This window comes from Columba livia, chromosome 5 (genome assembly GCF_036013475.1).
Source record: "Columba livia isolate bColLiv1 breed racing homer chromosome 5, bColLiv1.pat.W.v2, whole genome shotgun sequence".
In the NCBI taxonomy this organism is placed as follows: Eukaryota; Metazoa; Chordata; class Aves; order Columbiformes; family Columbidae; genus Columba; species Columba livia.
The window spans coordinates 18,900,299-18,917,321 of record NC_088606.1 but is presented as its reverse complement, the minus strand read 5'-3'; the positions used below and the strand labels follow the sequence as shown (position 1 = coordinate 18,917,321).

At 36.1% G+C, this 17,023-nt stretch overlaps 1 protein-coding gene across 1 annotated transcript in view; it reads right to left on the bottom strand.

Moving 5' to 3' along the window:
* Positions 1-4,565: 4,565 nt before the first annotated feature.
* The window catches only part of EFCAB11 (EF-hand calcium binding domain 11), a 61,315-nt gene continuing 48,857 nt past the window's right edge, over positions 4,566-17,023 (bottom strand). Inside the window, exon 5 of the mRNA XM_065065808.1 lies at positions 4,566-5,130. Coding sequence (XP_064921880.1) covers positions 5,031-5,130 — 100 coding nt within the window. The 3' untranslated portion in view covers positions 4,566-5,030. The remainder of the gene's footprint in view (positions 5,131-17,023) is intronic.

Genomic DNA, 17,023 nt, shown 5'->3' with positions numbered 1-17,023 from the left:
ACAGCCAAGATATCAGTGAGCTCTTAATATTCTCTTCATATCAAATCCCAAACACCGGAAACCTACCAGAAGAAAACATTAACTCTGTCTCAGAGTGCTCTCTCATTATTCTCAAACTATGTCCAAAATAAAAGGTGGTGCTAGCTACTAAGAATAAAAAACTAACTGCATGAAAAATTACTTCAATTTCAGGTAACCCAAACAAATCCAAGAGAACATTGTGATGGCAGTGACACTGGCTTTTCTTTCAAATGAAAACCCAGACATCGAGAATGAGATGCCTCGCTGTTTTGACTGTTTTGCTCACAGTTGGCTGGACTGCTTGATATATGCTGGAGGACTTGGAAAACTTCATGGTGGTGCAAACTAGTCACCATTCAGATTCATATCTCTGTTAGGTATTGCAGCATGTTTCATGCATGCCCAGAGTGGTCTTCTGTTATAGTGTACTCCAACATGAATCTTGATGTGCATGTTCCATAATGACTCTGCAAACTGAACCAATACACAGAAAGTGAGGAAGATTGGGAGTTCACTTCAGAACCTGTGTTTTGAGTCAAAATGTGCAATTTATGGGGTCTTATAAAATTCATCACAAAACTTTTATTTCTTGCAAATAAGGGACTCAGATATAGATTCTTATAGAATTATGATTTAAAAACCCACTTGTTATTCTTGTTTCTTATGGGCAACAGTGCAATGTATTTTCTCAAATCATTATTGGCAATCTCCACCCAAAAGCTTACACAAACAGGTCTCAGTTTCTTTATATTTGAGCAGCCTTCCCAAAGAACAGTGTTAAGGAATCAAAGCAGTGATGCAGTTGTAATTCATACTAACTTTAAGGCTGCATTTCATTACCAGAGAAGTGCAAAGCTGATATGTTATAGTAAATGAGAGTCATGCCAAAGCTTTTCTTTGAACTGTGACATTTTGTGTGTCAGCTAGTTACTGGATTTGACTTGTCAGCCACCACCCACCCAGCCGATTAAAGACAGAAGACACAGTAATGCTGCCACAAACCTAATGTACTATCTTTACACTAGGTTTTATTTTAGGAAGCTTATAAGAACATACTGCATATTCTATAATGTACTGCAATTATTATTATTATTACTGAATAAATTGATGAAATACTTATAATTTGATACACAAGGAAGAAAAAGTGAACAAAATATTTCATTGAGGAAAATCTCAATTTTGGGCTTAATCGTCTGAATTATTTTTCAGGCAAAGCTCTCCCTGATTTCAGTAAACTACACTGTGCAGGCTACCAGGAACGTTATGTTGCCCAAAGACTACAGTTTAACAAGTACTCACTCTATCGATAAAACAATAGAATCATAGAATGGTTTGGGTTGGAAGGGACTTCCAAAGATCACCTAGTTCCAACCCCCCTGCCATAGGCAGGGACACCTTCCACTAGACCAGGTTGCTCAAGGCCCTGCCCAGCCTGGCCTTGAGCCCTTCCACTGATGGGGCATCCACAGCTTCTCTGGGCAGCCTATGTGTCTCACCACGCACACTGCAAAACATTTTGTTCCTAATGTCCAATCTGAATCTACACTCATTCAGTTTAAAACTGTTGCCCCTTGTCCTGTCACTACAGGCCCTGGTGAAAAGTCTGAATCATCCAAATCCTTCAAAAGGAAATTACAGCTTACTCGATTTCAGCAGCTATAGTAAATTAAAGAAGCCCCAGGGGAAGAAAACAAATATACTTTTATTGTGTTTATGGTTATATAATTTATCCATTTGCTATAAAATGGCAGCAATAAGCTAAGTGTATAAAGGATCCATTTACAAATAATTTGAACAGATGATTCTTCACTTGAAAACTTGAGAAAAGTAAATATTCTGTTTATGGATATTATTAAGAAGGAAATCCTGCTTGTTAAGTAACTGAGGTGTCAGAAAGCAACAAAAGTCTACATAATAGGAAAGAAACTGTGCTTATAAACTTGGAAAAATCAATATAACATTATGGTAAATAAATCATGAAGATCCACCTCTGTGCTGTTCCATAGAGTACATGGATAATTGTTTGTTAAAGAGCTATGGCTCTTTAGCTACCACAACTAATTTTTTCAGTGCTGGAGGTTCAGCCACAATTCAATTGCCAGGGTTCTGCCAAAGATGGTAGCCATCAAACAAAATAAAACTTCTTATCTGGGCTCATATCAGTGATGTCCCTACAAGCTTGGAAATGCTGCAGATAAGAATGTAACCTGCTAATAAGTGCACAGTCCCATTTTATGTCACACTGGAGTTGACATGCGTTGTCAGGACTGCAGCTTGTAGGCTAAGGCTTTGCCAGTCCTTTCATGGTGACCTTTCATGACGAGTTGTTACATCAGCAACAGAAAACACACAAAAATGAAGAGGACATGGCCTCTTTCATCCAATAGCTGGATAGCTATTGCTTTTGTTGTTTCCCAAGCCATTGCTGAGAATAGGCCACCACCTAACCTGCCAATAAATGCCATTCCTAATTTTATCAATTTGTAGTGATAGCTGAAGTGCTCATGCAGTTTGCTGGCCAAAACCCAGGTAAGCATTAACTAGTAATTAATTTTTATTCAGCTATTCAGTAGGAGGAGTGTCACCAGGGCCTACTAAGTTCCACATAGATGTGGTCGTCTGCAGTTTCTTTCTATGAGTCCCCACAGGAGAAGAAATAAGAACACTTATGATCCTTTAATACAGTTCTGTTTGTTAAAAAAAAAAATCAAAATAGATAAAATATTTTCATTGGCCTCTCATGGAGTTTATATTCTCAGTAATTCAAGTTCATAGCAACTTTTCAAGTTCTTGAGAAAATGAGGATTGAGAGCATATGGAAATAAAGGAGATAGAGAGCACTTTCCTCTCTGGAGTTCCTTGCCATATATACAAGACATATATATTCCTTAAATCGAAAAGCATACAATGACCTTTCTGTTGGTTATAACATTTAACAGAAGACTATACTTGTAAAATATAGCAGATATATTGTCAAATATTTAGACAACAAACCACAGCTGGGCTAGAAATATAAACAAGACACCATAGTCTTCTTAACTGATAAATAAAATCTAGTACTAGAAATAAGAATTCCAGCAGTAGGACATTTCTAAGATCAGCTGTTCCTTATGAACTAAGTAATTATTTTTTAAATAAGTAAAATAATAAATAATAATAAAATATTGTAATAAAATAACAGTGCATGGATTCAGTGTTTAGGAAGGGTACAGGGTCTGAGCACCATAAAAACTGCAGTCTGCTGACCAAAAAAATACAATGTAAGTAATATCACTGCAAATCATCATACTTTTTTTCATGAATGTGTCTAGACCTGTGGTGACTAAACCTGTGAGATAATAATTTAATCTCCTGTGTCTCAGAAGAGGCTGTGACGATATTGGTAATTAACTTACATGATGATGATTCTCAAATGAAAACATGAATCTTTTGGGAAATGGCATTTCTAAGACAAAACCCCCAATCTACTGTCATGTTTTGCCATCAGCTTTGAAAGGTAACACCAGTTTGCTCCCACTGAGTAGCACATAAGGCATGCTATTTGAGCTACGGCTCATTTCACCCAACGGATGTCTGGTTCTTACATACAGAATCAGACATATCTGCTGATACATTCAGTGTCTCCAACTTCCTCCCATTATTTATATACTAACTACCATGTAATCAAAGAAAAAGATTCCACTTTACATGTACCTAGTGAGATACATTTATGTAATAAGAACAGAAAACGTAGACATCATATTATAAATACTTCCCCTGTAAATTGTACTCTGGAATGCTTCACTAAAATTTGGAAGAAATTGGAGACTCTCCTGACTTAAGAATAGAACTGATATTCTCTTGCTCTTACTGATCATTTTTATTTGTTACTTATTTACAGCAGTATTAAGTATGTGCTAGAGTCTGTAAGCTCACTTAAGGAAGGGATTGCTTCTGGACAGTTTCAAAAGAAACATAAAATCCCAACAATTTAACAACTGGCTGGTAAACAGAAACGAAGCAACTGAATGGACCATAATGAAATCTCTTTTATCTATTACTATTAATATGAACACACAAAGGCAGTAGGAAGTAAATTATCACAGATAAAATAAATTGAATAAGAAAGATTTATCTAACTATAGCACAGCTTGGATGGATGTATATATAGTTACAGCAGGCAAGAATATCTCCCATTTACTGGATAAGAGAGAAAGAAGGGAAGATAGCCGTGTAGACAATGACAGATTCTACCTCTTACTTCCTTTCAGCTCTTGGAAAATTCTCTGCTCTTGCTAAAGTACATGTATCCAAATCCTTCCACAAAAGTCAGCTAAAAGTTTCAATACATATTATTTTCAGCCTGCCAGACTGAGGTAAATGATGTGTCCATTTAAAAAAATCATTAAAAATATAGAAAGCTAAGTATTTATGCTTACTTTACTTCCTTACCTGTACAGTTTTTTATAATTGTTCAGACTTAAATAATGAAGCTAATAAAACAATATATGTATAATTTAAAATAATGTGCAATATATAAAAAAGAACAATATATGGAAGTGAAATAATAAATATAAAAATAATAAAATATAAATAAATATATAAAATAAATCTAAAAAATAATAAAAATTATCTGTCATAAATTTAGTAAGTTTCTATACGTGTGAGACATTTTCGTCTGTCAACAAAGGGTGTTGAAAAAGTGAACAAATACATTTCTCAGTAACTGGAAATTATAGTTGCTCCTTTTTCATCTGTTAAGTTAAAAATAAAAGTACAGAGCTGCAGTTCCTAACTAGGGTGACTGGGAATCAATTGAGATTTCAAATATTTTAAGTATTCGACACACACATACACATGTAAATTAATATACCCAACTTGTCAACAGTAAAGCTTCAAAGGCCCTTCTTCAGAGCTACACTTACAGTCAAAGTCCTTAAAACGCTGGCTGAAACAAATGAAGTTTCATTGATTTTTAAATATCTTGAGATCTGAAGTTTTCACTTTGTCTTTCCACCAGAGAATATTCTCTAGGCAAAGTACACTGGTGATACTTCATCTTGTCCATACTTCATTGCAGATTCAAACTCTTTGAAGCTGATGCAGCCATCAGAATCCTGATCGACTTCTCTGTAAGAGAAAAGAGATTTGGTATTTAAAACCCAAAAGACATTATGTAAAACAGACATTACACTTAGTTGTAGATATCCAACACCAATATTGTTTTTGAAGAGCTCAAGAGTCCTAACATTTGAATTTCATACAAAGAATTAATGAACTAAAAATGTTTTTTTGTGTAGTACCTCTCATAAGAGGATCTCAAAGCTTTTTAAAAAGAAATATCATTGTGTATTCAACAGGAGGTAAAAGTTAATTACAATCTGACCTGTGCATACTTAGCACTTTCAGCACACATTCAGTGCTTACACCTCCTTTCTAAATCCCAAAATGCAGCCACCTGTGGCACAGATCCTTGAAGCTTCATAACACAACATGCAGCTCAAGGCCTCTAAGTCTTAAGATACTGCAAACTTATGTTTAAAATTTCCCAAATTGCCCCACGACTTTTCACATGCTGCAAGCGGCATAATTTGAAACAAAGATCATGCTAACAGAAGACCTACTCCTTGTGGTTGCAGGTTTGCTGGCAGGACTTGTGACCCCATGGGGACCCAGGCTGGAGCAGTCTGTTCCTGAAGGACTGCACCCCATGGGAGGGACCCACACTGGAGCAGGGGAAGTGTGAGGAGTCCCTCCCCTGCGGAGGAAGGAGCGGCAGACACATCGTGTGATGAACTGACCACAACCCCCATTCCCCAGCTCCTTGCACTGCTCGGGGGGAGGAGGTAAAGAAATCACGAGTGGAGTTGAGCCCAGGAAGAAGGGAGGGATTGGGGGAAGGTGTTTTAAGATTTGGTTTTATTTCTCATTACTCTATTCTGATTTAATTGTTAACAAATTAATTTCCCTGAGGTGAGTCTGTATTGCTCATGACACTAATTGTGAGTGATCTCTCCCTGTTCTTATCTCAACCCACGAGCCTTTCATTATATTTTCTCTCCCCTGTCTGGCTGAGGAGGGGACTGATAGAGCGGCTTTGGTGGGCACCTGGTGTCCAGCCAGAGTCAACCCACTGCACTTTCTATAACACATATTGTAGTCAAAAAGAAGAATGCTAGGTTTGATTATTTTCTTACTGACTCATGCTGTGGTAGTAATCATTACGCATTTAAATGCATTGTATCCTACATGTCCCTATATTTATACTGATTCTTTTCAGATGCACAGGAACCCCATATGAAAAAAGAATAGGTCTCCCATCCCAGATGATTGGTTCATATACCCAAACATGTTGTTTTGGGCAGAAGTCAATATCTGGATGTGCATGGAAGAAAAGGGTGAGTGTAGTGATACTTCCTTTGTTTATTTTCCCTTGATATATTCACTGTACACTCAGGAGCTTCCTAAACCTCACATGTATGTCTGAATGTAATTATTCGTGATGTGTATTTATTGCATGTAATTGTCTGACAGCTTTTTGAACCCATGTGAAGCTCATGAACACCTGCTCTATGATTAAGTATGGCCTCTTACTTGTTTTGAACCTTCAAGTCATTTGATACTGCTTATAATGTAAGTACCCTTCTCAGTGACTATATGTATCAAAGGGTGCATAAAAGGGATCTGTTTTTAAAGATCAACCATTGAAGCATATTTTTTTCCAAAAAGCCTATTTTAATGACAGTAATTATTATTATAAACTTGCTCTTTGCAAGTAAATTAGTTCATTCAAGGAAAATATACAGATTGAAATGCCTCTGAGAATGTATAATAATCAAATAGCAACATAATATGATATACTCTCAGAATTTAATTCCGGAAGATCACCTCATTAATGTTTTAGAAGTTAGTGCTGACAGTCTGGCTAAACTGAAGTTGGTGGGAGTTTTGCCATTAATTTTCAGGAGGCAAGGATTTTGGCCAAAATATCTGAGTTAAGGGCATAGATCACATATTTTTTTTTTATATATTCACTATTTGTGCCTGTTTGGAAGCTGCTCTTGAAAAATGGCTCTCAACTTTATATGGTGTTCAACACCTGAAAGCCACTAAATGACTCTTTGAATTAAGAATCAGTTTCTGAACAACCTTTCAGCAGAGATTAGCAAGATATGTTGGGTGATAAATAAATGGCAAATAAACCAGTAAGGAGTTAGCTGTTGTAATCTGAAGAAACACTACATTTATTTAAATGTTATGGATTTTTGGAACCTTGCCAAAAGTAATCTGAAAGCGAGAATGGCCTTGAAGTGTTACATTTTCATTTTCATCTAGCTGAATAAAATGATATATTCATCCCTGTGATTATGAAAATACTATGTCACAGCATATTGATCTTTATTTCACAGGTCACTATTCATTTAACACTCTCAGTAAAATATATATAGATATTTCAAGGTACATAGTGCCTCGGGTAGATTGTCTGATCTTTCACTGAAAATTGAGTAATAATCAGCATCACAAGTTACTGGCTGTGAGATATAAATTATTCTCTTATACAATTAGGTAATTGAAGACTCACAAAATCACCTAAGTGTATTTTCATAGGAAACTGGATTAGTCAAATGGTACTTTCCTTCTGACAGGAATATTTTAACTGTACATCTGAGTAGAGTAAATGAATAACCTAAAAGACTGATGTTTAATATAAGTTGCCTCTTGAAGTTTCATGTTTATTAATTCACTGAAATAAGTACTTATCAGAAAAGTATTCACATGCAAATACAGCCTACCCTGTTATTTTATAAATAGCTGTATATATTAATCAGTCACTTAAGCTTTTTCCCAGCTAACCCCACAACAATTTACACATGGTCAGATCCTCTAGTTCCCAAGAGAAAAACACAAATATGGAATTTGGCAAAAATATTTCTTCTTTTCGTATGGAAAAACTCTCACATAAGCACAGCCTCTTAAAGTAGGCATACAGTTTGAAATATATGGTATCTATCTGATTGATACTTTCTTTCTCATTAATCCATCATACCTACCCAAAACATGCAAAAGTATAGATCAAAGGTTTTAATTCTACCCCATATATCTCTAGGTAACTCAGTATCTATTCTATGTGGTAAACCAGAGAATTAAGAAATAATTTCTCTTATTTTCACAAAGGAGTAGTGACTGCAGTGCAGAGCCAGCAGAGACTGCCACTGACTCTGCTTTCAACTGCTTAGCTCAGTAGGACAAGCCACAAGAGTCGAATAAGAGCCAGGATAAATTAAACTCTGCTCAGATCTCTGATGCCATGGCCATACATCAGATATATGCAAGTGAAGAAGGTAGGTGGCTTAAAAGTAGCTTAGATTTCTCCACTATGTAAACATCCTTGGAGATCATTAATTATACTACTAAAGACGGATGATACTCACTCTGACTTTGAAAGAAATGAAGTTAACCCTTGGGAAGGAAGTTTTCCTTTATTCTATTCTACGCAGGCAGCAGCTTTCATAGAAATCACTGGAGAGAAAACACCAATTATGTCACGTAAATTAAATACAGGAAGAGAAATATAACATATGGGATATTCCACTGAGAATGAAAACTTCACAGTTCCTTCTCACGGTGTTCTACATGAATAGGGGTTCAATTTGGTTACTCCTAAAAATAAAAAAGTATTTCTTTAAAAGGGATAGAAGTGGTTACTTGACTTTTGAAATAATCTATTGTCCACTGTATGACTTAAAAACACTAATAGATTTAAGTTTGAGTAAAACAGCATTAACAATTATCATAACTAAATATAAAAAGACAAATAAACACAAAGTTAGAAATTTGAGGAATTTTAAATACTTGTTTCCAAACACTTTTATTTTCCAGTTAACTGAGGTATGATGAAAGAGAACAAATTACAGGTGCCCCTGCTTTCCATATACAGTTGCAATGTATCAAATGCCTACATGCGGAGGCATAATACGTGGCCTTCTATGTATTGTTATACAACAATTTTCTCAGAGCAGATAAAAATACAATGAGATATACCATGTGTATAAGTAACTTATTTTGGTAATGGTCTGTGAACCAGGGCGATTTCCTTAATTGTCTCTATTTTTTCTTCCACTCTAAAAGACCTAGCAATATTACATATTGGTCCACTTGAATTAGAGACAAAAGCAGGCCAGGCACACGAGGCTAGGTCTTCAAATTATGATTTCTCTCTAATTTACATCTGGTTTTAGGACATACCAAGAATAGCAGTGTTTTTTCCTTAGCTATTGTAGCCATTCAAACGAGATTCATACACGTTTCTATCAGAAGTCTCCAAAAACTTTATATATCAAGTTCCCTGCTGTCTCATTATTTACATGTCTACTGTGAGTAAAGAGAAGTTGTGCATTTTCTTTATTTCAGAGAAGTGCTAAGGAGTGCAGTTCCCTGAATTACCACGTTAGATTGTATATGAACTGCTTCTAAGCACTATGAGTCATTCAGCGGAACTGCCTTGCAATTATCACAATATATTTATTGTCTTGTTAAATATTTCCTATATTTCAAATGCTATGTCTTCCTTAGATACCAGAGGCCAGTAGGATTGCTGGCCATGAATGATTTAGGCCTGGAGTCCTTTTTGCAAGTATTTCTAGGCATAGTTCTTTTATGCTCAAGTTCCCGACACCATTCAGGTCTAACAATGTCTGCCTTACCTTCACTCTTCTGACCTAGCTGTGACATTCCAAAACCCATTTTCCATTAAAATAACTTTTCTCATTGTATTATTTATGGAAGTCTAATATGAATGTGATAGGGAGCCAGCCTACAAGGAAACTCACGGTGATTCCATAAGGAAAAGGCACCTAAGAACCCCACTGCCCTTTTCACTAATATCAAATGCTGTTAAATTTTGATCTAACTTGTATTTTGAAGGAAGCAGAAGTACTGAAGAAATGCAACTTACCTTGTGATCCAGGGATCTTCCTATACTGCTCTTCTATTATTTCTGACACTATCCTTCCTCTGCCTCAGTCAGAAAAATCTGGATTCAATTTCCAAGGGACCCATCTTTCCCATTAAAACTTCCTCATCCATTGATGTGCCCCAGTGATAAAATCTTCCAAATTATGTTTGTCTATGGTATGCAAATTAAATTTAACACTACTACTGACATCCTTTTCTTCCATATTCATTTGCTCTACAGAGCCACCTGACACAGTGCCCAAACCCCCTTGATGCACTATGGGTAAATGATACTTGCTCGTACCCTGTTAGCCCTCATTTTAGCTTATTCCTTGTGATTTGAACAATGTCAAGAGATCTGCAGGGTAACAGGTTGCCTGCCTGCCACAAGTCAGAGATGGCTGCTTTTCTGCCTTTTTCTTCAAATTAAATACTAAGAACATGGGGCTTAGAATTTTCATTTATGTCTTCACTATCTGACCCAGAACTTTAATCCTGACTTCTTTCTTTGGGAATTACAATACAAATAACAATTATAAACCCCTAAAAATAAAAAAAAATTACAAACACAGGCCTGTTAAACATATTTTCCTACTATTTGGCTACAGTGTAATAAATTAATATTGGCTGCAATAGGCAACTATTATAAGCTAGAAAAGTAAGTCATATTAACTGGAAAAAGCCCTGGTGGTTTGTGTGTGTGTGAATGTGTTTTGTTTGATTGGTTTGGTCTGTTTTTTTTCCTATGTAAACTGCTTCTGGAAACAGCAATGAAAAGAACAAAATGTTTTCTTAGACTTTGAAAAGTACCAGCCTGTGAAACAAACAGATTCATAAAAATATTCCATATGATTACAATATAATTCCATAGAGTAAGCAGAATCACAGAATGGTTTGGCTTGGAAGGGACCTCTGGAGATCATGATCATCCAGTCCAACTCCTGTTAAAGCAGGTTCACCTAGAGCAGGTTGCACAGGAACGTGTGCAGGTGGTTTTCTAATATCTCCAGAGAAGGAGACTCCACACCATCTCTGGCTGTTCCAGTGTTCTGGCATCCTCAAAAGTGAAATGTCACTTGAATATGCATTCAACTATGTAATGACCATACAGATTTGTAGGTCTACAACAGCTTAATCTCGTATTCACGGCTTGAATTCCTCTGAGTAAGAAACTCACTACTTGACAATTACTCAGCAAAAAAACTACCACCATCAAATAACCTGAAAACAATTGCTAGAAACCATAGAAATTAATCACATGTACATAATCTCAACATGTAAGGAACAAAGTTTTCACATCCAGAGTTTAAAATGGATTCTATCTTTTACATCTAAATTGTATTGCTATTACATTTATTTGATATTTTAAAACAAACCATCAGAGAATAATTTAAATTAGAGCCAAGACTTTCACTGCATTTAGAACCAAAGCTGTCATGCTGATTGAGCAGTAAGAGTAAAAATCACACTTCATGCAAGGAGTCCCTGCCGAGGACAAAATGACCCACCAATTGAAGATTCAAGGATGACAGCTTCTTCAACAAGCTGCCTTCTCTTCTGATTAGCCAGCTGGTTCTTTCTACTCATCCTGCTTGCTTCCTTGTTGATGGGATTCCTGCAGAGTTCCACAGCTGTTTTGTTACTAATGTGTATATTAAATTCACTTCTTTAAAAACCTAAGTGTTGAGAAAAGCCATTCTGAACTTCAGTAAATGCAGGAGAATTATGAGGATACCCCTGGTTTTGCTTCCTGAAACAGGACATACTATTAGAGTACCAACAGTCAGAAGTTTCAGTTAGGCAGGAGAGCTTAAGGAAGCATTTAAACTGTCATAGAACTGTATTACCATTAAGGTAGAAAGGCACTTCACTTTACCTTCAATGCTGTTCAGTTTTTTAGAATTATTTTTAAAAGTGGGGAAGAAATGAATTACCAACTGAGGGGATACCAGCACCAACAACACACTACATCAGTTGTTTCTTCTCTGGGATAAATACTGTCCTTTTTTTCCTGGGCATGCTGCCTGACTACTGCTCTCACTAACTGTAATATACATCCTGATCGATGCTCAATTTTCTGCCTGCAATATTCCTTAACCATTGATGTATACTTTCCATGATTTTCTTCTCTTTGAACAATCAAAATAGTCCTGCACACCCTAGTCCTGCCAAATTTTGTCCCTTCTTTCTTAATTGGTTCTGTTTTCTGAAGTCTTTAGCATTCATACCATGGTTGATCCCATCAGGCTAGTAGTGGTACTTGGGTAGAGTAACTCTTCAGTTTATTTCTCTGAACGTTTCTCATTGAGCAAACTACCACAGAGACCCTCTTCCTGACATCACTTCTGCTTGCTTTTTCTGCTGATCAGGAGAGCTCCACCGAGCCTCTGCTTCTCTGGGTGTGTTTCCTAGCTCATCTTGCATTTTATGGTGTGTAACTGCCCACTGTCTCTTGTCTTCTCACGGCTTCTCACTCTCTTTCACTTAGGAAAAATAATTTACCCTTTGAATATAAATGACCCTTGCTTATGTCCATCCTTTTTACTGATTTTTCTTGTTCTTAAGCTTCTGGCCCTTGGAAAAGGTCTATTGAAACCTACAAGGATGTCCAGGTTTTGTAAGTGAACTAAGAAATGCTTTGCAGAGCTCAAGAAAGAACTGCCATTTGGAATCACTACCAAATGTGTGTGTTTCTGGTGGATTTATTTAATGAGCACCTATAGGAACAATATAATTTAAAAATATTTTCAGCCCTAACTTGGAAATAAGTAGAATTTATAATATATGGTACATGTTATAGCAATATCTAATAACATAATTATATATAAAACACATAATATATAATATATCATATATACTCAATAGGTAATATTTAGTGTGTAATATAGAATATAATCATCATATAATGATTCAATGATATGCAATATTGCAATTATAAATAATACCTAATGTACAGATGATTCAGAGAATGATGCAACAGTATATAACATGGAAGACATGGTAGTTGGATGCAACAGTCTGAATTGTGCATTAAGCTTGCCAGTTCAAACAAAATCACTTTTTGCAGAGTCAAAACTAGAAGCCTATGAAAAAGAAATGCAGATTATATCTCCAATGGGAGGTTTATCACAGAAAGATGATCATAAAGAGCTCTGGAATCTTAGTGGAAAAGCAACCCAGTGTGAGCTTTTAGGAGCAGTCAAGACATAAAGAGTGAACACATTTTTAGTTACACAAATAAAGGAGAAGTGTTATTTATGCTGCAGATGCAAAATGCCATGGATAACACCAATACTGGGATATTGCATTCAACCCTGGTATCTGTTTTTTGAAAAGAATATTTTAGAGGATGCAGAAACCTAACTTGCAAAAAAATTACTTGGAAGCAGAAATTGCCCAAAGGAATTCAGTTCCTCTGTTTCCAGCAGGCGCTGTTGACATGACCCTGATGTACCTCCACGGAGACAGTACTTAATATCAAAGGGCTTGTGCACAAGAACCAGTGACAAAGGCTAAGAAGAGAGAAAAAGAAGAATAAACCAAAAATATTTAGGGAAAAATGAGTCAAATTGTATAACCTGTACTGTACAAGTATTCAAGCTAGTATCTTTTAAAAATATTAATCACTATTCTTATGTCAAAAGTTCAGATAATCCTTCATCTCTTCAAATTTTACTAAGCATAACTGCTTTAAAACCATCATCCTTGCTGAGGACTAGACAACTAAGCTTAGAGCTACTGGTTCTGCCTGCAATTACTGGGTAAAAGCACTGAGGCTGACTCAGAGATTGACTATTGTCTCCATAGTACTAACTCATCAGCTGAGGTAAAAAGGGAGCTTAAAAATCAAGTTTTTATTTATATCCAAAGAATTTAATATTTTCATCCTTTTATCTCCTCTGAATAGATTTATTTGAAAAGATGAAATACCTTACTTCATGGCTAACGTAGTTAACATTTTATCGTTGATATTCATCTTCTGAGAAAGCTGAGTCTTTTCAGCCTGGAGAAGAGAAGAGAAGAGAAGAGGGGAACTCATAAATGTTTATAAATATCTCAAGGATGGATGTCAAGAAGATGGGACCAGACTCCTGTCAGTGGTGCCCAAAAACAGGATGAGGGTCAACGGGCACGGACTGAAGTACAGGAGGTTCCATCTGAAAGTGAGGAAAATTTCTTTACTTTGAGGGTGTCAGAGCACTGGAACAGGCTGTCCAGAGAGGTTGTGGAGTCTCCTCTGGAGACATTCAAACCTGCCTGGACACATTCCTGTGCAATCTGCTCTGGTGAACCTGCTTTAGCAAGTGGGTTGGACTAGATGGTCTCCAGAGATCCCTTCCAACCCCAACCATCCTGTGATTCTGTGGTTTGTCCAAAGCTGCAAACCCATGACGAGAACTTCAAAAGAAGTGGCAAATGTCCTCCTTGATGAACATTTTTCTCACACTTTTAAATGTTTCTCTTTCATGAGCAGCCTACTGGTTGCTCATGCTTTCAAATGCACGTCTGCTCATCTGTGTGCAGCTGCCATGCTGCAGCAAAGCTCATACTTAGAGTTAAGACAGCAACACGACGTGGCAGTACTATCTGCACACATCTGAATCCAGAGTCACATTCAGTATATGTTATCACTAAATCTTGATTATTATATTCTTGTTGCCTACACCTTCAACTGGATACTACCAACCACCTGTTATTATCTGAATTTATTGCAGGACACAGGACAGAAAGCACATTACAGTCTCAGTCAGACAATCCATACTATAAACACTGTAGTTATCCCTGCTCCTTCTTTTCAACTTCTACAGCATTTGACATAACTAATGAACTACAAACTGTATGTAAAAGAGGCTGACTGTTTTGAAACAGTTTATTTCAAGAGAGCCATAACCAGAGAGGAGCAGTAGAAAAAAGTACCTCACAGTTCCCTTTTTCTTCATCCTTATTTAAAATAGAGTTGCAGAGACTGAAAGAACTGGCAAGATGTCATGAACTCCAGTGAAAATACTATGTAGGCATTACAAAATTGAATGCTTTTATCATATTGTATTGAATACAGTAACACAATGTCACCAAACTCTCTCAGTACCTGAGCTCATGGATAAAAAGCAGAAGGTGGAAGCAGAAACTGAGAAAAAGGAAGTTACACTTCGTGGCAGGAAGGAACACTTTAAGGAGCTTGTGACCCAGTGAAGTACCTACTGGCTGATGTGACATTATCCCATTTAGGCAAGTCAATCTCTTATTTAGAACTGATCCTGGACTTATCTCTCTCTGACAAGAACTCTAAAACAGGTACAAGAATTCATCCTGTCCTTACTGTTGATGATTTGGCCTCTGTAATACATGCCTTTGTCACCTTTCAGCTGGACTACAGCAATGCAATATCCTGGGCAAGAAGCCATTAAGCCCTTAGGAAACTCAAAATAGCACAGAACACAGCAGCACATTTCCGCTGCAACCCAGGGTAGCACAAGCACATCAAATCTGCTTTCATCTCCCACACCAGCTCCTGTGAAACACTGAGCCAAGTTTTATGTCTTTGTCATTATCTTTAAGGTGTCCGATAGTCTAGGAACAGAATATCTAAAGGATCAACTGAGAACTTGCGGCTCTGTACCGTTAAGGACAAAGCTTATTTTGTGCTGTATAGAGCTTTGACAGAGAATGGTCTAAAGCGGTGGAATAAATGCTCATAACATCTAAAGCATCATGACTTGTTATTGAGTATAAGATGCACTTTATGGATCTTAATCTAAAGAACTAGTTAAGAATAATAATAATAATAATAATAATAATTAATAATACAGCAGTTTGAAAAAATTCACAAAATTCTAACAATTTTTTGTTCCTTGTAACAGGAGACAATGAGGTAAAATAGAATTACACGTAACTACGAAGATAATAAAGTACATATAAACATCTGAGTAGAAAAGCACTCACTGTTTCTTCCAAGTGTAGTGGCACTGCATGTCTTACATGAACCAGGATATTCCACATCAGTGACAACTAATCTAATTGTTAAAAAAAAAATACATTGGAGCAACATGTTCTAGAAAACTTTAGGAAAAAAAGTAAAATATTAACAGGCATTGTGAAAATTTCTAGAAAACTTAAGAAGCTTGAGAAGCTAAGTGTAATTTGTTTTCGGTGAGACCAAATTGTAAATGCGTAACAGACCCAGAAAGTAACATGTGTGATAGGTATTTTTAATAATTCCATTTTAATTTTATCAAAAGTAATATATATAAGGTGATAGAAATTTGAATTTCTTATGCCACATTTTGCATGCAAAGGTTAAATTTTAAGAAAGGACTGAGAATCCAGTAACACTTTATTCAGTAAAGGACAAACATAAATGAACATTTCTTCAAGGACATACTAATCTTAGTGTTTATGTACAAATTATCAAAATGGATGCTATACAAAATTAACTAAAATATTTGTTTTATCAACAAAAACTGTTTTGTAGTCAATTCATTTTAGGAATACTAACAATTATATAACCACCATGTAATAAACGCTTTTTAAAGCTGACCATTATTCAAGTGAAAGGTCCTGCCTCCCACTAAGCCTCCTCTGAGGTATCAAGTTCCCATTCTCTACACTTAACTCAGTTACAGAAATATTTATTGATTTTTTAATTGTATTCACTAGTATAAATGTGAATAAGAGAGTGAAATCTTACCTCTAGCATATCAGTTCCTGTTATACAGATTTATACTCTATATGTCACTCAAGTCTTCAAGACGGTTACAAGGAACCATAAATATATTAACACTAATGGTAAGAAACACACCTGTCTTAAATGCTGTAATACCAAAGAGGAGATCAAATAATTTATATTTCAAATACATAATCACTTCAGCTGAGCTATCCAGTACCATCTTGAAGTCGATTACAAGATGAAAGAAATGGGACAGAGATGATAATCATTTAATCCCTTAAGAACAGCTATTCTGAAGAGCTTTTAACTTTGTGCTCAACAGTCTTCTAGTATGTTATGATCCAAGTAGAAAAGAAGTATAATGATGAGGAAAATTATGTTTCCAGTAGCAGTGAATTTTCA